Genomic DNA, 22,369 nt, shown 5'->3' on the forward strand with positions numbered 1-22,369 from the left:
GGTGCTCCTATGTTGGGTGCATATATATTTATAATTGTTATGTCTTCTTCTTGGATTGATCCCTTGATCATTATGTAGTGTCCTTCCTTGTCTCTTGTAACATTCTTTACTTTGAAGTCTATTTTATCTGATATAAGTTTTGCTACTCCAGCTTTCTTTTGATTTCCATTTGCATGGAATGTCTTTTTCCATCCCCTCACTTTCAGTCTGTATGTGTCCCTATGTCTGAAGTGGGTCTCTTGTAGACAGCTTATATATGGGTCTTGTTTTTCTATCCATTCAGCAAGCCTGTCTCTTTTGGTTGGAGCACTTAATCCATTTACGTTTAAGGTAATTATCGATATGTATGTTCCTATGACCATTTTCTTAATTGTTTTGGGTTTGTTTTTGTAGGTCGTTTTTTTCTCTTGTGTTTCCCACTTAGAGAAGTTCCTTTAGCATTTGTTGTAGAGCTGGTTTGGTGGTGCTGAATTCTCTTAGCTTTTGCTTGTCTGTAAAGCTTTTGATTTCTCCATCGAATCTGAATGAGATCCTTGCTGGGTAGAGTAATCTTGGTTGTATGTTCTTCCCTTTCATCACTTTAAGTATATCATGCCACTCCTTTCTGGCTTGTACAGTTCCTGCTGAGAAATCAGCTCTTAATCTTATGAGTTCCCTTGTATGTTATTTGTCATTTTTCCCTTGCTGCTTTCAATAATTTTTCTTTGTCTTTAATTTTTGCCAATTTGATTACTTGTGTCTTGGTGTGTTTCTTCTTGGTTTATCCTGTATGGGACTCTCTGCACTTCCTGGACTTGGGTGGCTCTTTCCTTTCACATGTTAGGGAAGTTTTCAACTATAATCTCTTCAGATATTTTCTCGGGTCCTTTCTCTCTCTCTTCTACTTCTGGGACATCTATAATGTGAATGTTGTTGTGTTTAATGTTATCCCAGAGGTCTCTTAGGCTGTCTTCATTTCTTTTCATTCTTTTTTCTTTAGTCTGTTCCGCAGCAGTGAATTCCACCATTCTGTCTTCCAGGTCACTTATCCGTTCTTCTGCCTCAGTTACTCTGCTATTGATTCCTTCAACTGTAGTTTTCATTTCAGTTATTGTATTGTTCATCTCTGTGTGTTTGTTCTTTAATTCTTCTAGGTCTTTGTTAAACATTTCTTGCATCTTCTCGATCTCTGCCTCCATTCTTTTTCTGAGGTCCTGGATCCTCTTCACTATCATTATTCTGAATTCTCTTTCTGGAAGATTGCCTATCTCCGTTTCATTTAGTTGTTTTTCTGGGGTTTTATCTTGTCCTTCATCTGGTACATAGCCCTCTGCCCTTTCATCTTGTCTATCTTTCTGTGAATGTGTTTTTTGTTCCACAGGCTGCAGGATTGTAGTTCTTCTTGCTTCTGCTGTCTGCCCTCTGGTCTGTTTTTCGTTTTGAGTATCACTATGAGATCATGGATTTTTATATATTTTATTTTAACCCACTGCAGTCATTATTCTTCTCAGACTAAAATTTTCACTTTTTTTCGCTAGTGGAAGCCCTTTTATATTGGCTGCTTGTCCTTCTGATGTAACTTCAGTGTTCTTTGATATCATTCTAGCTTTCTGGCCCAGTACATGTTTCAGGCTCTCCTTGAACTTTCCCTTCAACAGAGTTGGAATCAGGAACCCTTTTATTCCAAGATCCCTACTTCCTTGTTTTGGAAAACAATTGAGATCATGGTGTGGGGACTAGGACACTAATCGCTATTAGACCAACACATTTCTCTCAATAGGTTTTCATAAATACTAGATTTGCCTGGTTTTTTCTATGTGCACTTTTCAATTTGTTTACATAGTTTATTTTATTTTTAAAAACATATTTGTGTTCTCTTTTAAATTTCGGGCTCTAAAAGGGCAGGAATTATGTACTTTAATTTTTTAATTTTTTAAATTTGTTTATTTTAGTTTTGGCTGCATTGGGTCTTCATTGCTGCGTGTGGGCTTTCTCTAGTTGGGGTGAGTGGAGGCTACTCTTTATTGTGGTGCGCAGGCTCTCATTGCGGTGGCTTCTCTTGTTGCGGAGCACAGGCTCTAGGTGCACAGGCTTTAGTAGTTGTGGCTCACGGGTTCTAGAGCGCAGGCTCGGTAGTTGTGGCGTATGGGCTTAGTTGCTTCGCGGCATGTGGGATCTGCCCAGACCAGGGCTGAAACCCGTGTCCCCTGCATTGGCAGGCGGATTCTTAATCACTGCAGCACAAGGGAAGCCCTGGAATTATGTACTTTTAAAGTTGACATATTATGCTTAGTGTTAAAATGATAGCAGACTGTGGCTTTGTATTTGCTGATACATTTGTAAATGGAGATGTGGAGAATAGGATAACATTAACTCTTCTGTTTTGTCATTTTGTTAATAAAATTTACTTTTTTGTAAGAAAAAGAATTGTTAAGATTCTGGAATAATTTGTTAAAGAGTGTTATAAATACTAGTTGATAAAGTCACCTTTTGATGACTATGGCTTAGATTCTCAAAACCATATTATATAGATGTTCAATTATTCATTGTTACAAAAATCAGTCACTTGGGTGTTCCAGAAAATGGTTTCTGTTTGGTTTGAAAGTTTTTTTTAACCTTTGCATATAGGTGGTGTAATATTTTGGGAATTCAGAATATTGTGACTAAAATTTATCCTTATATCTTTTCATCAAAGGAAGTCTTCCTAGGATCTTTAAAAGTTTATATTTTGTTTACTTGCTTCCAGTTGAAATATAAATATATACCTAAGCTTATAAATAGTTTTTCTTTAAAAATATTCTGTAGATCAGGTTTCTCACTAATTCTTATGTGTCTTCCCTCCATAATGTGTTCAATCTAATGAATTTTTTTGTACTTAAAAATCACTACTTAAATCAATGAGTGATTAGAACCTTGCCCAGCCTGTCTGTCCCATTTTAGCTCTTTACTTCATGCTGTAAATGAGCAACATCATCTTATCTCTTGTGTTCTTTCAAAGCACCAACTTGAGTAAAACTGAGGTTTTTCTATTTATTCATTACCTTGGGTGAAAAAGTAATTAATTAAAAGGTTGTTGAATTATTTAAAAGTTTTTCTCCTCTACATCCTCTAAAAGCAAGTGAAGATCCTATTAATATTAAGAAATAAGAGAGTAAATGCCACTGTTTGATAACCAAATAATTTTATTATTCTCAGTTAAAATAGTTAGGAAGTAATTTTTCTTGTCCCATGTAAATGCAGGGAAAAACTACCTTTTTCCTAACAGCCCATAAAGAGATTGTGATTTTTATTCTGACTTCTGGAGACTTTTTTTTTTAACTCTGAAATATTGGTCCTGGATTTTATTTTTGCCCTAGAAACTGCAGAACACAAGCTGAAAGTTGAGATGAAGGAAAACTATTACAGAAGATCAACTGCACCTCTTCTGCCTTCCCTGCTTGACGTCTCCAGCTACTGCTGTAATATGTGACCACTTTCTTACCCCAGTCATAAGAATATAAGAAATATGTAAATTCTGGATTAGACCTCTGGTCTGTTCAGTATAGAATGTCTATGAAAGTTATTCCAAATTTGCTTGCCCTCGTTAAGTTTCTGTTTAATCAAAGGGTGTGTTAGAAGATCTCTGATGACTCCTTTTATGGAAGAGCATAATAGTCAGACTCTGGGACCTAAAGGTTTGGGATAAACCCTTACCCCTCATTATATATTTTAACCTTTTAAAAACCTGTCATCTGTCCTTTTGTTCATTTCAGCCTGTGCATTTTTTCCCCTTAAAGTAACTTTTGCTTGCCCTGGTTAAGGTTTATCTTTTCTATCAAAGGGTGTTAGGCGATCATTGAGAACTTTATCTGTTAGTATGTCTGTCCATTTTAGCATTTCCTGACTTGAAAGATTTAACTTTATCTTCCAGTTTAGTGATTTGTCTATTCATTACTCTATTTGGGTTTAGAAAAATGACACGTAAGAAATATCGGGTTGGCCAGAAATTTTGTCTGGGTTTTTCCATAAGCTCATGTGGAAAGACCTGATCGAACTTTTTAGCCAACATAATAGAATAGGTCTAGATTATTTTAAGGAGCAGAGGTTTATTTCCTTGAAAGAGAATATAATGTATATAAGTATATATATTTATATGTGCTTTATATGCGCAAAGAAAGTCTGGAATTGTATAGAACTCAAGAGGCCATTTGGAATGGTTATATTTGGCTATTGGAATTAGAAGGACCAGGGCAGGAAAGGCTGTTTTGCTGTTTCCCGTTATACCCTTCAGTGCTTAAGAAATTGAGACAAATATGCAAGCATTTCTTTTACAGTAAAAATGTAATTAAATGATAATAAATATCTTTAAAATCCATTCTTACTCTTTATCTTTCCTTACATTTCTGAATGCTTGAAAATACCTGGTAAATTAGTGCAGTATAGTGTGGTGTAATGTAATTAGAAAGCTGTTTTGTGTTGTGAAATTACTTTATAAATGATTGGTAATATCTTATTTGTGGGAAGATCTGTAACAGTGTTTGAGTGCTTACTATATGCTAGAAACAGTGTTACTGAACACTAGGCTCATTCATACATATCCTGCTTTAATATCTTATATCTCTCATATCTAATTTATGCATAAGGTCTTCCATTTTTTTTACAACCCTTTTTAAGAGTGTAAATGTTCATGGTAAAAGAATTTAAAAATCAAACAGAAGAATAATATGAAAAATAAGGTTTTTTCTCTTAGCCCTTCACTCTCCTTCTCTAACCACTCTTATTGGTTTCTTGTGTTTTTTTCCAGAAACATTCAATACATATTTTAATCTATTTATCCACATATATATATAATTATATAGAATCATAATCAGATATAAATTCATATAATCATATGATTTATGGATATATTTGGATATATAATCATGTGATTATATAAGATGTGTATAATAATAATATGTGTGTGACTGTGTGTATGTGTGTGTATAAAATCTCCCTCCCTACCCATAACCCCCAACCACGTGTGGAATCATACTAGTATATACTGTCCTGCAACTTGATGTGACCCTTTAGATTCAGACAGTAAGACTCATTTTCTATGCTCCTTTATGTTCTACAGAGGAGTGATCCTTCAAAAATACCAATCGGATCATGTCACCCCTAACCATTGCTAAAACACTTCAGGGCCTTCCTTTACTCAGGTAAATCCACCCACCTTAGATTAACATGGCATACAAAACCTTGAACTGATGCCTGCCTGCTTCTCTAGCCTCATTTCTTGAAACTGTTGGGCTTACACTCAGAGTGTTGGTCATCCTGAACTTTTTTTCAATTTCTTAAACAGTTTATAGCTTCTCATCTGCAGTTGGCTTCCTCTGTCTCATACTTTGGATAAGTACTTAGTCTCAGCATTTATAAAAATCCACAGGTAGAATAAGATTTAAAGAAGTAAAGCAAAGAACTTCACTTTTTTCCTAAGCATTTAATTTCCAAAAGTATATGTGCTTAAAAAAATGTGATCCTATTAGCTTGCTTGTTCCCTTTTCCTCAATAAGGTTATTACAGGATTTATTTATTTTTAAATTTTAATTTCTTATAACCAAATTTAACAAATAGTTTAGTCAATCAGTTCTACAAAATTTGTTATGAAAAGCAGTAGTCCAGGTTCTGGTTCCAGATAAGATGGAGTAAGCACACTTCACCCTGTCTCTCCCACTGAATGCAGCTATAAGACCTGGACAGAATGCTTGGAGTGGCTATTTGAGGACTCTGAAAAATAAATAGTAGGAGGCAGATTGGGGAAGAACACCAGAATTCAAAGTACTACTGAACCGGCGGTGAGTTTACCATTTTTTTCTTCTTCCAGTACGCCCCAGCCTGAACTTAATGTATCCTGATACTTGGACGTGAGCATTATTAACATGGACAGAAAAAGCACCACGAGAAGCCCTCTAGTTCTGACTCAAGGAGCAGGAAAGGGGTCTCCTAATATTCAGAGAAAATGTGGCAATCCCACATTTTCTCTTTTTTCTTTTTTTCCCCACCTTTTCTTCATTCTCTTGCCCCCAAGGCCTCAAGCAATCCTGGGCAGTAGCTGCAGTGGCGTCAGTGGGGCAGGCAGGAGCCTAAATCTCAGAGGGAAGGGAACCTTCCAAATCCCATTGCTTTTCTTCTCCCTCTGCTCTTCTGTTGCTTGGCCCTTATGTGGGCACAGTTACAGGAAGTACATGGCAGAATGGGGTTAATGAAGCCCCAGGTTTCTGCTGGAAGGCTGAAAAAGGGAAGCCCCAGGAAACCAAAAGATTGCAGGAGAATGAGGAGCTTGGGAAGCTGATCACTTAAAGTTGCTCACCGACTTCTGCGCTAACTTCCAAGCTGTGCGTGCATGGGTGTGATCCTAAACAGCATACAAAACATTGAGGACTGAATTATGGGATAGACCATCCCCAAGCCCCAAACTGGACACTACGTGGAATGTTTATGGAACACATTCAGTATGACTACAAAGGCTTTGCAAACTGAACTGAAATTGGAAATGCAGCCTGCAGAAGGATGGTCAGAACTTGAAGTGTGAACCCAACTGGGTCAATTACTGGCTAAAACAAAAACACCAGCATTCTTGGTGGGACTTAAATAAGACTCAGATTCTCATAAGATAATATTCAAAACGTCCAGAATACAATCTTGAATTACTCAGCTTAAAAAGAACCAGTGAAATCTGAACTCACATGGGAAAAGCCAGAAAACAGATGCCAGTGCCAGGATCACAGATGTTAAAATTATCTCAAAAAGACTTTTAAAATCAGCTATTATGACCATATTCCAGGAATGAGTGGGAAGATAGAAAGTCTCAGCAAAGAAATAGAAGATATAAAGAAGAACTAAACGGAAATTTTAGAACAGAGGAATACAATAATGGAAGTGAAAAACTCACTGGATGGGCTCGGTAGCAGAGAGGATATAACAGATGAATAAGTCAGTGAACTTAAAAATAGATAAGTAAAAATCCAGTTTGAAGAATAGAGAAAAAAATGTTAAATAAGCAGCTTCAGAAACCTTGAGACTATCATAAGACCTAACATTTGTGTCATCAGAGACCCAGAATGTGAAGAGAACGGTTGTGGTGTGGCAAAAGTATTTGAAGAAATAATGGCATACTGATTGGAAAGGAAGAAATAAAACTGTCTCTATTTGCAGATGGCATGATTGTATATGTAGAAAATCCCAAGGAATCCACAAAAAAATTCCTACAATAAATGAGTTTAGCAAGTGGTTCAATGTCAGCCCACAAAAAGCAATCATATTTCTGTATGCTAGCAATAAACAATTGAAAACTGAATTTAAAAAAATCCATTTATAGTAGCTCTCCCAAAATGAAAGAATTAGGTATAAATGTAGCAAAATATGTATGAGATCTCTATGCTGAAAACTGTAAAACCCTGATTTAAAAAAAAAGTAAGACAATTTAAATAAATGGAGAGACATGTATTCATGAATTGGAAGATTCACTATAGTTAAGATGTTGATTCTCCTCAAGTTGATTTATAGATTTAAAGCAATAACAGCAACAACAACAAAAATCCCAGCAGCACTGTTTGTAGTTATAGAGAAACCAATTTTAGAATTTGTATAGAAAGGCAAAGGACCTAAAACAACCAAAACAATTTTGAAAAAGGAAAATGTTGGGGGAGGGTGGGAGGGAGGGAGATGCAAGAGGGAAGAGATATGGGAACATATGTATATGTATAACTGATTCACTTTGTTATAAAGCAGAAACTAACACACCATTGTAAAGCAATTATACTCCAATAAAGATGTTAAATAAATAAATAGATATAAATTAAAAAAAAAGAAAAATGTTGGAAAAATCAAACTACATGATTTTAAAACTTAGTACAAAGCTACCACAATCAAGACTGTGGTATTGGCAAAGGGATAGACATATAGATCAATTAAATAGATTCTAGAAATAGACTCACACAAATATGGCCGAAGTTGCAAAGTGGAAAAGGAATAGCACTTTTGGTAAGTGGTGTTGGAACAATTGGACATCCAAATACAAAAATAGTGAACCTTGACCTAAACCACATACATTATACAAAAATAAACTTAAAATGTACTGCACATCATCTTCCCAGACCAGGGCTCGAACTCGTGTCCCCTGCATTGGCAGGCAGATTCTTAACCACTGTGCCACCAGGGAAGCCCTCTCATTTCTTCTTGTACTTATAATTTTTACTTTATATTTTGATTCAGCACTATTTGATGCATATTGATCTGTGAAAGTTATATTTTCATTTGAAATTGTCTCTGATAATAACACAATATTTGTCCTGATTATTGCTTCTGAACTGGAATTTTGAACTGGAATTTGACATTGTCTTAACAACCTCAGAACCACCATGAGGATTAAATGAGATGTTACATGCCCTGAGCACTAAATAAATGTCAGCTATTATATCTCAAAAATAAATAAATAAAATGTACCACATTTAAATGTGAAATATAAAGCTATACAGCTTTTAGAAGCAAACATGGAAAATCTTTGTGAGCTGGTATAAGCAAGAAGTCATTTCACATGATACCAAAATCATGATTGATAAAAGAAGAAACTGATGAATTGGACTGAATCAAATTAAAAGCTTTGCTTGTGAAAGACACTGTTAAGAGAATGAAAAGACAGATTATAGACTGGGAGAAAATATTTGCAAATCACATACCTGCAAAGGACTTATATTCAGAATATGTAAAAACTCTGAAAACTCAACAGTAAGAAAACAATCTAATTAAAAATCTTTAATGGGCTTTGGCAGAGAGGATATAGAGTGGAATATCAGCTCAACAAAAGATGTTTAACATAACTAGCCATTAGGAGAATGCAAATTAAAGTCATGGTGAATTCCTGCTGCACATCTATTGAAATAGTATAAAACTTTTGACAATACCAAGTGCTAACAAGGACATAGAGCAACTGGAACCCTCATACCTTGCTGGAGGGGATGCAAATTGATACAGCTCCTCTGGAAAACAATTGAACATATACTTACCATATGTTCAATATGGATTCACTCTGTGACCCAGCAGTCCCACTCATAGGCATTTAACCTAAAGAAATGAAAATTTACATTCATATAGAAACATATACATAAATATTTATATCAGCTTTATTCTTAATTACCAAAAATATGTCCTTCAGAGAGTGAATGGCTAAATCAGCTGTGATATATCCATACAATGGAATACTATTCTGTAATAAAAAAGAATGAATTACTGATAAACACAACAATTCTTAATTTCTTCTTCTTAGGGAAATCACTTCAGGAACCTCCTAGTCTGCTCCAGTTAGGCCTGGTTATTTTCTACATTCACAGCTATTGTCCTTGGATCACCCCGCAGTTTCTTCCTGGGGACTCCCCTTGCTTCTCTTTTGTATTGTATGCCTTGTTGAATCCCTTTCTCTTTTTCGTTTATTCTCATTTTAGTGAAGCACCTCTCTACTAACTTCTTGAGTAAAGGGTGCGTGGGAGATATATTTTTGAGACCTCTCTTGCATGTCTACCCTGATGTTAAAAAACACTGGCTGGATATAGAATTATGGATTGAAAATAATTTTACTTCAGAAGTTTGTCTTCAGACTCACTGTAGTGGTTGAGAAAGGTAATTTCCATTGTGATTCTTATTACTTTGGCAACTTGTTTTCTTCTTTTTCTCCAGTGTTGTGCCATTTGTGTATTTTCATTTAGTAAGCCAGGCTGTGTGCTTTATTGAAACTTGCAATCTGAAAGTTTTTCTTGGGAAATTTTCTTGAATTATTTTGTTGGTGGTTTCCACCCATTTATTTTATCTATCTTCTCTTCTGGAACACCTACCTATTATGTAGATATTGGGCCTCTTGTAGTGGTCTCCTAATTCTTTATCTTTTCTCTCTTTTTTTAAACATATATTTGTTTATACATTTTTGTAATAGTTTAGTACATTTTAAAAATAGATAGGGTGAGGAAATCATGCTCTTTTTTTTTCATTCTAATCATAAAAGCCTGCTAGTTTTAAATTGGCCATTGTGATAGGATAGTCTTGTTTAAATGATGAACTTCCCTGTAATGGTTATCTAGACTGAAGAGTTTGGAAACTTTCTTCTGCCTTTAGCTCCTGGTGAGCTACTTAGAACTTAAAGGATTGTTAGATGGGCATTCTCATGGATGCTGATAGAAGCCTTTATTCCTTAGACTCCTTGGCTGAATTATTTTTCCTAGGGATTTGGCTTAGAAGACACCCTTCCTTCTTTTGGTATCACTGTCAAGTTAACTCAATCAAGCTCCAAGCTCTATGATGTATTCTAATCTAATCTCTTGCTTTCTCTGTAATGCTTATTCTTCATTTTTATAAGCTATAATTTGATCTTGTACTGCCTATATTGGTCTCGTAATACATTTATTGCTTCTAACAAGATTTTAAATTCTTTGAGGAAGGGACCTAGCCTTATACTTTTCTATCTCCTGTTGGTGTGGATATTTCATGAGTTATTATTAGGATAGATACGGTTTGTTCGTTTTTGGTGAGGAATGGGTAAATATGAGGAGTAAATGATAGATAAGGAAGCTACTTTTGTTGTATCTTTAGTAGTCTAATTGTCCAGCTTTGCAGAATCCCCTTATTTGCTAATTTGTAATTGACCTGGAATTTGTTCTTTGAATTCCAGAACATCCCCATTTAGTGGGTTAGGGATACTTTTAGTTCAGGTTTTCACTTTATTACTAAATGGCTTCTTTTATTTAAAAAGAAAAATAACTGATGCCCATTTTGATTGATTTACTTTCCTCTAGCAGCAAGTTATGTAAAATTACTTGCCTTTTGCATGACATTTTACTCTTATTAATATTTAACACTGGGATGTCGACCACCAAACCACTACCTGCCATAGTTTTAAGCTCTTGAAAGCAAGAATAGTAGATGATCATCTGAAATTATAAGAACAAAAAGATTGTTTAGGTTATGGGTGATATTTTGAGTGGTTGGTAAAGATCTGGTTTGTATGTTTAGGATTCCTTTTGTCTTTTAGCAGATTTCTAAGAGTAGACACATAAACAGAAAGTTAAAATTCGTTTGTTGATATATTTCCATCCTGTGTTTTCTTGTGGTCAACAACTTATGATTCCTAGTGATCAGTGCTGCCTTGCTGACTTCTCTTCTTTCTCTAGTTCCATCTGTGCACCAGACTCTGCTGCTCTTATTTGTCTCTAGGGAGCTCTTATTTTAATTGTCTTGTTTATTTTTTCCCCCTCAGTGCCTGGCTTGGTGACTAACTTGCTAAATATCTGAAAATCTAATCCTGAGTATTAATTCGTTAATATTACCTCCTACAGGGATATTTAGATTTTTAAGAGCTGTATTTGATTTGAGGAGGCAAGGTTGAGGGAAATAAATGTGAGCAAAAAATAAGGTAGAACATTTGTGAGGGACAATAAAAAAGAAACAGACTTCAGAGTGTATAATTCTTGTTAAACTGAAGGAAATGAGGTTTGATAAGTAAGGTAGAATGAATCTTGAATTCCAGGTTCACCATTTTAATCTTATTTCTTCAGGCATTATTGTTTATGGTCTCTTGAGCAGGCAAATGATAAAAACAGTTATTTGGGGGAGATATCGTATGAATAGTGTGTGGGTAGTGACATTATGGGACATGTTTGGCCTGGTCCACTGAAGTACAGTCAGATTTGACAGAATGGATGGTGCCAAAGAGAGGCACATGCTAGGTGAGCCTGGTCAGTAGAGCCAAGATTTGAACTTATATCTGTCTCCTTCCAAAATTAGTGCTCATAATCACTAAGCTTTAATGATAGTAATAGGGAGCATATATTGAGCATTTATTATGTACCAGGCAGTATATTAAGGATTAGACATACTTTAGCTGATTTCACTTGTGCAGTAACTCTTTGAGGTAAGTGCTATCTTACTCTTCATGTGGCTTGTAGAGGTTAAGTAACAAACTAGCAAGTGAAAAAGCTGATATTTAGCTCAAGCAGTCTTGAGCACATGCACTTTTCTTACACACCAAGCTGAAAGATTCAGAGGTGGGATATGCTTTAGTTATATTTTGATGGTTTCCTTTGCTGTGCAGAAACTTTTTGATTTAGTGTAATCCCACTTGTTTATTTTTGCATTTGTCATCTTTGCCCTTGTTGTCAAGTCCAAAAAAATCATTGCCAAGGCTGATGTCAAGGAACTTACCCCTTGTGTTTTCTTCCATGAGTTTTATGGTTTCAGGTCTTATGGTCAAGTCTTTAATCCATTCTGATGGATTGTTGATCGTTGATAGTTGATTTTTGTATATGGTATAATATAGGGTCTACTTTTCATTCTTTTGTATGTGGCTGTCCATTCGATGCTCTTTTTTCCTGTGATTATCTTTTCCATATTGTGAACTTTATCTTCATGTTGGTTTCTTTCACAGTTGAGAGACGATTGCCCATAGCAACTGGAAGGGGGCTATATTCTTTCTCTTTAAGTGTAACATCGCTTCTCATAATTATATGAAGGTATTGAGTTTTGCTCTGATTAGAACATCCCTGAAACAATTATACTTGTTAGAGTAATATCACACATTGATTATCTTAAGTCTTGAATATCTAGTTTTCTTTCCATCATCAAAGTGATCTCAATTTCTAGATTATTCTGATTGGCTTAGAGCAATTAATGCCCAGCCTTGCCAGAGAGTGAATCAGACTCATTGAGACAGTGGATATACAATTGAGGAAGATCGTTCCCCAAGGGAAATTTGGGTGCTGTTAGTATGGAGGAATGAACACTGAATAGTTAATCAAGAAAATGATTTATAAATATATTATCTCATTTAATTTTTTTCAATAGCTCTGCTGAGGAAACCGAGACTTGCTCAAGGTCCCATAATTACTAAGTGGCAGAGCTGAAATCTAACTCAAAGCCAACATTTTTTCTTTACAGCAGTATTGTGTCTCCTTCAAAGAAAAATAATAGGTTGTCCTGCATCATATATGGCATTAATGACCCTACCTTCTAAGGTTCAAAAGTGATTTTCTACAGATTCCTTATTTAAAACTTAATCATCACAAGGTACCAAAAGTTATGGGGTACCGCTTAAGCAGTACTTAGAAGGAAATTTATAGCAGTAGACACCTACATTATGAGGCCAGAAAGATCTTCAGTAAATAACCTAACCTACCACCTTATGACACTAGAAAAAGAAGAGCAAGTTAAACCTAAAGCAAGCAGAAGGAAGGAAATAATAAAGATTACAGTGGAAATTAATAGAAGAAAACAGAAAAACAATGGGGAAAAATTCACAAAACCAAAAATTGGTTCTTTAAAAAAATGAACAAAATTGACAGACCTTTAGCTAGACAGACCAAGAAAAAAAAGAAGACAAATTACTAAAATCAGGAATGGAAGAGGGGACATTTCTGCTGACCTTACAGAAATATAAAATGGATTATAATAAGGGAATGCTATGGACTACATGACAAAAAAAAAAATAATTTACATGAAATGGACAAATTCCTAGAAAGACCTAAACTGTTGAAACTGACTCATGAAGAAATAGAAAATCTGAATAGATTTCCTTCTCAATCTCCTTCACCATTTCCTTTTTCCTTCCCTGACGTGTTGGTGTTCTGGCGTGGACTCATTTCTCTCAAACTATCCATCTTCTTTGGGTAGTCAACTCCATTGACAATACACAGATCTATTACTTTATATAGTTGACCTCTGTTAAACTCTACCCCTAAATTTCTAACACAACTTGCATGTCCTATAGATAAATTGGTGCAAAATCCCCAAACCAGAAATCATTATCCTCTCTCATACTTTTTTTTTTTTTGCGGTACGCGGGCCTCTCACTGTTGTGGCCTCTCCGTTGCGGAGCACAGGCTCCAGACGCGCAGGCTCAGCGGCCATGGCTCACGGGCCCAGCCGCTCCGCGGCATGTGGGATCTTCCCGGACTGGGGCACGAACCCGTGTCCCCTACATCGGCAGGCGGACTCTCAACCACTGCACCATCAGGGAAGCCCTATCCCCTCTCATACTTTTGTCTTGGTTTATATTAATGCAGTTTACCTTGTCCACTTAGCTTAAGCTAAAAGTCTTCCTTCACTTTCTTCTCTTCCATAATTTGTCTTTTCTGTCTCTTAAAACTTAATTTGAAAGCTTAATTCTCACTCCCAGTGCTTTAATTTGAACCTTCCATATCTTTTACCTCGTCTGTCGTTTTAACCTCCTAATTGATCTCCCTGCCTTAACCTCTTACATAAATCAGCATCTAGTGGTGAACAGCATTACCTTTCCAAAACACAGGCCAAATCATGTAGCTCTCATGCTTGAAAACCTTTGAACTACCTCCTCCCATCCCCAGCTGTCACCCATTATCTAATAATGAGTCAAATCTGAATTCCTTTATGTGGCATATAAGACTGCAGTGTACTTTTCTTGCCTCAGCATGCCCCCCACCTGAGCCTACGTTTTAACTATTATCCAGCCCTCTAGCCTTGTTAACTCTATTAATTATCTTTCACATATGCTTGGATCCTTCACACTTTGTGTCCTCGTAGAATACTCTTCTCATATATTTAAAATTTAGTGATTTAACTCTCATGAAAAGCCTCATAAACAAAATTTTCACATCTTCTGTGTGTTCACAGCAATTTGTCTATAATGTAGAGCTCATCATACTGTATTACAATTTTTTGTTCATATATCTGGGCTGCGAATTCCTTGAGGGCATGGGTCTTAATTTATCTTTTATTCCTAGTGCCTACTTTAGTTTTTGGCACATAGTAGGTCCTCTTGTTTGTGTTTTGTCATAGTCTTTATTTATCTTTTAGTTTTAATATTTATTTACAAGGTGTTACTTGACTTTAAAATCTGTTTCAATTGTTTCTGGCGTAATGGATAAGAACAAAGGCTCTAAAATCAAACTGCTCCATCATTTTCCAGCTGTGGGGTCTTGAACAAAGTACTTAACCTCACTAAGCCGCCATTTTCACATTGGAAAAATAGGGAAAATAATAATACTTATGCTATTAAGTTGTGAGGATTAAATACATATAAAGCATTAATATAATGCCTAGCATAGTATGTTTCCTATTATGCATGCTTTATTAGTTATTGTTATTTCTATTAATTTGTTCATTCACAAATATCAGTCAGGTGTTTCACTCTTTGCCAGGTACTGTGGGGTAGGTAACAGAACAGACAGACATGGTCCCTGTACTCATGGCGTGATACCTCAGTTTGTACTAGTTATTATAAAAGTTATTGTAAGAATTGCTCTAAGTGGTGGTGAAGAGTTACTGTTTCAGTTAAATTGTAGTTTCTCCGTACTTCCAAAAATTTGTACATATTTACTGAACTAACTTTATTAAGTAGTTTCATTAATTGCATATATCTAAAGTGTAAGATCAGTAGTGTACTATGTTATAATGTATGAGATAAGAACTCATTAAGCTCTTGTCCAAAGCAGTGAAGATGTACCAGGGAATCCTAGAAAATTTGCTACTGACTTTGTGTTTTGGTTACCCAGTAAAGGGTCTAGTTTATTTGATTTTTATCGTTTTAAAAGTAGGGTGGTTTTAGTATCAAGAGATAAATAGTATTCTGACATGACTTATCATAAAGATATTTTTAAAAGGGCATTCCTAGAGGAGTTAAATTTCACATGGCCTTTTGTTATTAGATGATTTAAACGTCTTTGTAATAGAGATGCTGCGTTTAAATGTTACATGATAGGAAGGTGGAATCTTGAGGAATGGATAATAAGAAAATACTTTAAAATGATTTTTTAATTGTTTCTATGAAGCTGAGGAAAAGAGTAAGTTACCAATTGGTGGTCATTTTAATCCTTTCATTCTTACTACAATTTATTAGATGACTTAGTTTTGCAAACATATGTAAAATATATGTAAAGTGATGTACATACATTGTACACATTGTGAATTATTGTTCCCATTGCACCTGTTCTTGCTAGTTATGGCCCTTTTCAACAAAAGCACAGAGAATGAGAGAACAATGTGATAACCTAGATGCAAAAGAGAAGTGTGGAATTATTAACTAAATTAAATCTGGACTGTATTTATATTTTAAATCAGTCAGTGGACTAATTCTTTTTGATTGTTGGGATGTATTTCTTAACAGTCTATCAAAATTTGTCATTCTAGCTCTTGGTCTGTGACTTCCTCTCTTTTTAGGCAAGCTTATTCAAAGATTGCCCTCATTGTCTCATGTTCCATTTACTCTTTAACCCATTATAGACTAGATTCTGCCCTTTCCACTCACCAGTGACTTCCTAATTTTTTATATTAATGAGCACTTCTCAGCCTTTCTATAGTATTTGTCACTGGCCACTTCCACCTTAAAATGCTCTTCTCCTTTGGATTCTGTGATCTATATGCATTTCTTATAGTTTGCTCTCAGGCTGTTACTGTTTCCTTCATGGGCTCTTTTATTTCTGCTCATGCTTTAAATGATTCATTTTGTAGAATTCTGTTCTTCGGTTTCTTTTCTTCTCATTATTTATTCTTTCAACTTGGAAATCTTCCATTTATGTTTATAGTTCCATCTGCCTTCCATGAACCAATCCTTCCCCAACGTATTTCTGGAGTTCAGCTTTTTGTCTCAGCACCAGGCTTGAAATTACAATTGTCTACTGAATTCAACTGGTTGTCCTCAAACTCAACATTGTGATATCCCTTAAAATCTATGCAACCTACTATATTCTCTTATTTTGGTACAACTTTTACTTGTGCCAATTTCTAGTCAAAAACTATATCTTTAGTACCTCTCAGATTTATCCTATTTTTTAATCTATCTATAATACATAAGATTCAAAAAAAAGGTTCAAACCCTTATTCTCTCTCTTGAGATATTGTAACTGTCAGCAGAGTGACCATTCTGCCTCCATATTTGAGCTCTCTGTAGTCGATCTTCCTCATTGCTACCATAGTGATGTTCTAAAATGGAATGTTTTAAGTGTTTATCTTTTAGATGCTTCTCACTACACAGCAGTAGTTTCCAAATACCTGGATGTTTCAAAATCATCCATGGCCTGTCTGCTTTTGGGTCATTTAGAGAACTTTTGAAAGCTCATATCCTGTATCTTCCGCCACAGATTCTGAATCAGTATAAAGTTTAGGAGTTTTCAAAAAGTTTCCCAGATGATTTTGATAAGCAGCCAGGGTTGGAAAATATTGACTTATACATATGGTTCAGATTCCTTATCGTGGAGTCCAAGACCCTTCTGGATTTGGTGCCTGCCTGTTTCTCCAGCATCATCTCATTCTATTCTCCCTCCCTTCATTAACTGTTCTCCGGCCTGATTCCCTCTTCTGGCCCTGGAATCCACCAGTCCTGATCCTCTTTTAGCACCTTTGTTTGCTTTTGCTGAATCAGGGGCAGGACCCTAGCCTCTGTCTGCTCCATCTCTGCTTCCCTCTGCATTCTAGCCACTAGCAGCTCCTTGGATTTCACATGTGGAACTCAGGTTGAAAACCACTGAGCAAATCCAAATCAATAAGGCCCAGAAAGATGAAGGGACTCACTGAGTCTATAATGGTGAATGGCAGACCATATCTAAAATTCAGGGTTTATATTCCTAACATAGTTCTTATTTATCGCTCTTCTGTGCTTTCAGATGTATCATGTCTGGGCAAGTTGATCTGAAATGACCTCTTAATTCTTTCCTTCCTAAATAAATTATCATTCATTTGTTCCCTCATTTACTTGTTTATTTATTCATTTAGTAAACATTTATTTGACTACAGAAAGAGCAGTGTAGGATATGGAGAGAGATGGGTAGAAAATTTGAATAATACTAATTTCCTGTCCTTAAGGTTCTTAAGATAGGTCCTTTACATTCGATCATAAAATACTATACAGAAAAACAAATTATTAATTTTTAAGAAGAGAAACTGTAGTATAACCTTTTCTACTATCTTCTTTCTTTTATCCAGGGAAAGACCATGTTTGTAGATTTATTGGCTGTGGGAGGAATGATCGATTCAACTACGTGGTCATGCAGTTGCAGGTAGGTTACTTTGAAAATGTATCTTAAAATTGTCCAGTTTTGATCAAAATACCTAATCATAGTAGATATGAATAAAATTAACAACATTCTTGGTATCATCTCAGAATGTTTTATACTATGCAGATGGAACTTTAAACAGACCTGATAACAGATTTTTCCAAAGATGGAAGGGTTGTCTCTGTCAACTATTTAGTTGATGCATGTCTTCATTGATTGTCATCATTGCAAAGTTTTTGATTCCCACATGGATTGCTGGATATAATATGAGTTTTGTCCTGTCCCTGTCCCTTCCTTCTCCACCTTTCACTACCTTAAGGGCCCTAGTTTTCCATTTTCACAAGTATCAACCTTGACTGCTTGAAAATTTAAAAATAAGATGAGATAGAGGAGAAATGCCATTCCTCTTTCTCTTTATCATTAACATAGCTCTGTTCCCCTATCCTTTAGGTGGAAAGTGGAGTTGGGTTGGGTAGCAGATGCAAGAAATTCAGAAAGGGAGCATTGAAGTAATGACTACAACAAGGAGAAGAGAGAAATCATCCCATTCTCTCTGACACTGCCTCTGCCCCTGAATGAACACACACACACACACACACATACACACACACACACACACACACAGCTCTGAACCTGTAGTCACCATCAGTGTGTAAAAGCCATAGTTCAGGGACTTCCCTGGTGGTGCAGTGGTTAAGAATCTGCCTGCCAATGCAGGGGGCACGGGTTCGATCCCTGGTCCGGGAAGATCCCATATGCCACAGAGCAACTAAGCCCGTGTGCCATAACTACTGAGCCTGTGTGCTGCAACTACTGAAGCCTGTGCGCCATAGAGCCCATGCTCCGCAACAAGAGAAGCCACCACAATGAGAAAGCCCGCGCACCGCAATGAAGAATAGCCTGCGCTCACTCCAACTTGAGAAAGCCCACTTGCAGCCACAAAGACCCAACACAGCCAAAATAAATAATAAAAAAATAAAATAAAATAAAGGACATGGTTCACTTTGCTGCCTAGTTTAGGGTCCTCAGAGTTTCCCTTCATCTTTAGCAAAGTTTGTTTTAGGCATTTGATTCTTTTATTTATTTATTTATTCAACTTAGCTACATAGTAGTGATTTCAGAGACATAGATCCTGACCTAAATTCTTCCTCTTCTTTTTTTGTTTCCCTCAGCTATCCTTCAGCATTTGATTTAGATCTATAGATATTAATCTCCCTGCAGACTGTAGCCTTAAAGTCTTTGAATCATGTGATTCACTACTCTTGAGCCAGCATAGTTTTGTTTCTTGAAGTAGCTATCCCTGTATCTTTTTAGGTCATTAGTATGGACCATTCTGTCTTTCACTTTGACCAATAATAATATAACTTTTTGTATGCTATTTTATAGTTTCCTTCTGGATTTATCATGCATCTTATTTGATCCTTATCATATCCCCTGAAGAGGATAGGACAGGTTTTATCCCCATTTTGCAAATGAAGAGACTTAAGCTCAAGGAGGTTTGTGGTTTGCCTGAGACTGACTAACTTGATGGGTGTTAGGACTTGATGGAAGCCTGAGGCCAATATTCTTGGCACAATAAAACTATTTTTGTCTTTAGGCTACTACTGACTGGAGAACATGGACAGTCTTCTTTAGTCCGCAGTCTCTCTCTCAGTCCTAGCATATACTTGGTTTTATTTTATTTGCACTTAACCTTAATCTCACTTTCTGGAAATGGGAAGGCTCCTGGGAGAGCCTGGGAGAGTCTGGGAGAACTAAGGAGGCTGGTGTATATCAGATAACGATGGCTTTTGTGACCTTTGGCAAGCGCCTATGGACCCATACAAGAACCTTTCAATTTGACTTGCATGCTGTATTCTTTCCTGTCATGCGAAAATTAACCCACCATTAACCTCCCATCCCTACAGTTATGGTTGACTTGATTTGAGGCAAGACTAAAGCTGTTATAACTGTTCAAGGGTTCTTTCTCTTATTTGGCATACTGAAGATGGCTGCTGGGGTTTCCTACATATATTTTAATAAAATGTATATGCTCAGACCCAGCTTCTCACTGACATTTCTAATTTTTTCTAAAAACCCTCATTGTTCTGAAGTTAACTTCAGTCTTTTCCTCCTGGCAATTCAATTATATAATATCTGCTGTTAAAAATTTTAAGGAATAATCCTGTTTCTCTTGTAGAAATTCTAGCTATTTACCATTAAAATGGATCTGAAATCTAATAGGGTTCAAGTAGTCACACATGTTTCTTTTCTCATTTCTACTAGGAAGACCTTGGCCAGGTCTTATTTCATATCCTGTCACTATTGAAGCTTTACATGATCATCCTTAGTATAGCCAAAGGGTGATATTTTGTGATAGGCATATCACCTAGGAAGGGGCAAAAAATGCCTGTAACCAGTACAGATGTGGATCTAGATTGCCTAACATCAGGACTGCTATATATATTTTTTATATATATATATATATATATTTTTTTTTTTTTTTTTTTTTTTTTTTGTGGTACACGGGCCTCTCCCTGTTGTGGCCTCTCCCGTTGCGGAGCACAGGCTCCGGACGCGCAGGCTCAGCGGCCATGGCTCACGGGCCCAGCCTCTCCGCGGCATGTGGGATCTTCCCGGACCGGGGCACGAACCCGTGTCCCCTGCATCGGCAGGCTGACTCTCAACCACTGTGCCACCAGGGAAGCCCAACTGCTATATATTTTTAAACTTTTTATTATTGTGGAAAAATTAAACATAAACAAAAGTAGAGCAAATAGTATAATGAATATCCATGTACTCACCACCCAGCTTCAGTCATCATCAATATATGGCCAATCTTGGGCTTCCCTGGTGGCGCAGTGGTTGGGAGTCCGCCTGCCGATGCAGGGGACACGGGTTCGTGCCCCGGTCCGGGAAGATCCCACATGCCGCGGAGCGGCTGGGCCCGTGAGCCGTGGCCGCTGAGCCTGCGTGTCCGGAGCCTGTGCTCCGCAACGGGAGAGGCCACAACAGTGAGAGGCCCGCGTACCGCAAAAAAAAAAAAAAAAAAATGGCCAATCTTATCTGAGGTGTAGTCTCCCTTTCCTCTCCTTCCCCAGATAATTTCAAAGAAAATCCAAGGCATATTTTATCTGTAAGTATATCAATATATATTTCTAAGAGTCAAGGATTCTTTTTTTCCCACTGTTAACCATAATGCACAATAGTATCTTAATAACATCAATTATCAAGTCAATCTTTAGATTTTCTTGATTGTTTCTCTCCCTTATTATTATTTTTTATATTTGTTTTACTTGAATCTGGTTCCAGACAAGGTTCACACATTGTATTTTGTGCATACATATCTCTTAAGCCTCTTTTAATCTTTAGGTTCCCTCTCATTTTTTTTTCTTACAGTTTTCTTTTTGTTGTTTGTGTCATTGATAAAAACAGAGTCATTCGTCATGCAGAAGTTTCCATATTCTGGATTTTGCTGATTGTCTCCATGTGGTGATATTTAACATGTTCTTCTGTCCCCTGTATTTTCTATAAACTTGTGATTAGATCAGATTCCACTTTTATTTTATTTGGCTAGAATACTTCAGAGGTGGGTTGTGTGCTTCCTATTTATATCACATCAGTAGGCAGTGTCTGGTGGTCTCTCTTTTAGTTACGTTAAGATTGATCAGTGAGGTTTCGGGGCCATCAGCCTCTCCATCCATTTTAAAGTTCCCAGTGATTTTTCTCTTAGATTTTATCAACCCATTAGTAACCACTGCCTAGATTCATTACTTCAGTGGGGTTGCAAATAACACTGTTGTAATTTTATAATTTCTTCTTTATTAGCTGGAATTCTTTAAAAAGCACTCCACCAACTATCAGGTTATCCTAAGGTACATTTCACACAGAAGGGAAGGACTAATGTTTGATTCTTTTATTTAAAAGTTTTCAGAATAATGAGTTGGTTCCTCAGTAGGGAACCTTGATAGCATCCTTACTTTCTGATTCCTCTTAATGATAAATGGTATTTAGAGATGACAGTCTAGATGCTATGGGTGCCTGCTGCAGTTGGGTTGGTCATTGTTTTAAATTCTTTTCAAGTGGATAGGTTCAGGATTTTTTTTTTTTTAAAGAAAAAATATATCATAGTTCATACTGATATTTCCAGTTCAGATTTGTGGCGATAGAATTGCTGGCATGTAACTTCTTTGATTTTGTGGCAATAGAATTGCTGGCATGTAACTTCTCTGATTTTATATTTTCATCTCTTTGCCTAATATATGTGGATGAAATGATATGGTTAGAATTTACATGAGAATAATCCAGTATATGTGTGTAGGAAGGGAGATGTTGTGTGTTGCATAGGGGGAGGGGAGGAGTGGATAACAGATGAAACAAGATTGGCC

General features: G+C 36.3%; 1 protein-coding gene across 3 annotated transcripts in view; it reads left to right on the forward strand.

The window, feature by feature from the left end:
- The window catches only part of TTBK2 (tau tubulin kinase 2), a 145,662-nt gene that overhangs the window by 49,446 nt on the left and 73,847 nt on the right, over positions 1-22,369 (forward strand). For 2 of the 3 annotated variants that reach the window (XM_089907330.1, XM_089907329.1), the window contains exon 4: positions 17,932-18,005. In XM_089907330.1, coding sequence (XP_089763456.1) covers positions 17,932-18,005 — 74 coding nt within the window. Of the gene's footprint in view, positions 1-3,335; positions 3,438-17,931; positions 18,006-22,369 lie in introns of all 3 variants that reach the window. The other variant, XM_022587320.2, reaches the window with a different exon arrangement.

The sequence above is a fragment of the Delphinapterus leucas genome, chromosome 2, assembly GCF_059928025.1.
Source record: "Delphinapterus leucas isolate spDelLeu-1000000601 "Yukka" chromosome 2, BTC_Dleu_Yukka2, whole genome shotgun sequence".
NCBI classification, from domain to species: Eukaryota; Metazoa; Chordata; class Mammalia; order Artiodactyla; family Monodontidae; genus Delphinapterus; species Delphinapterus leucas.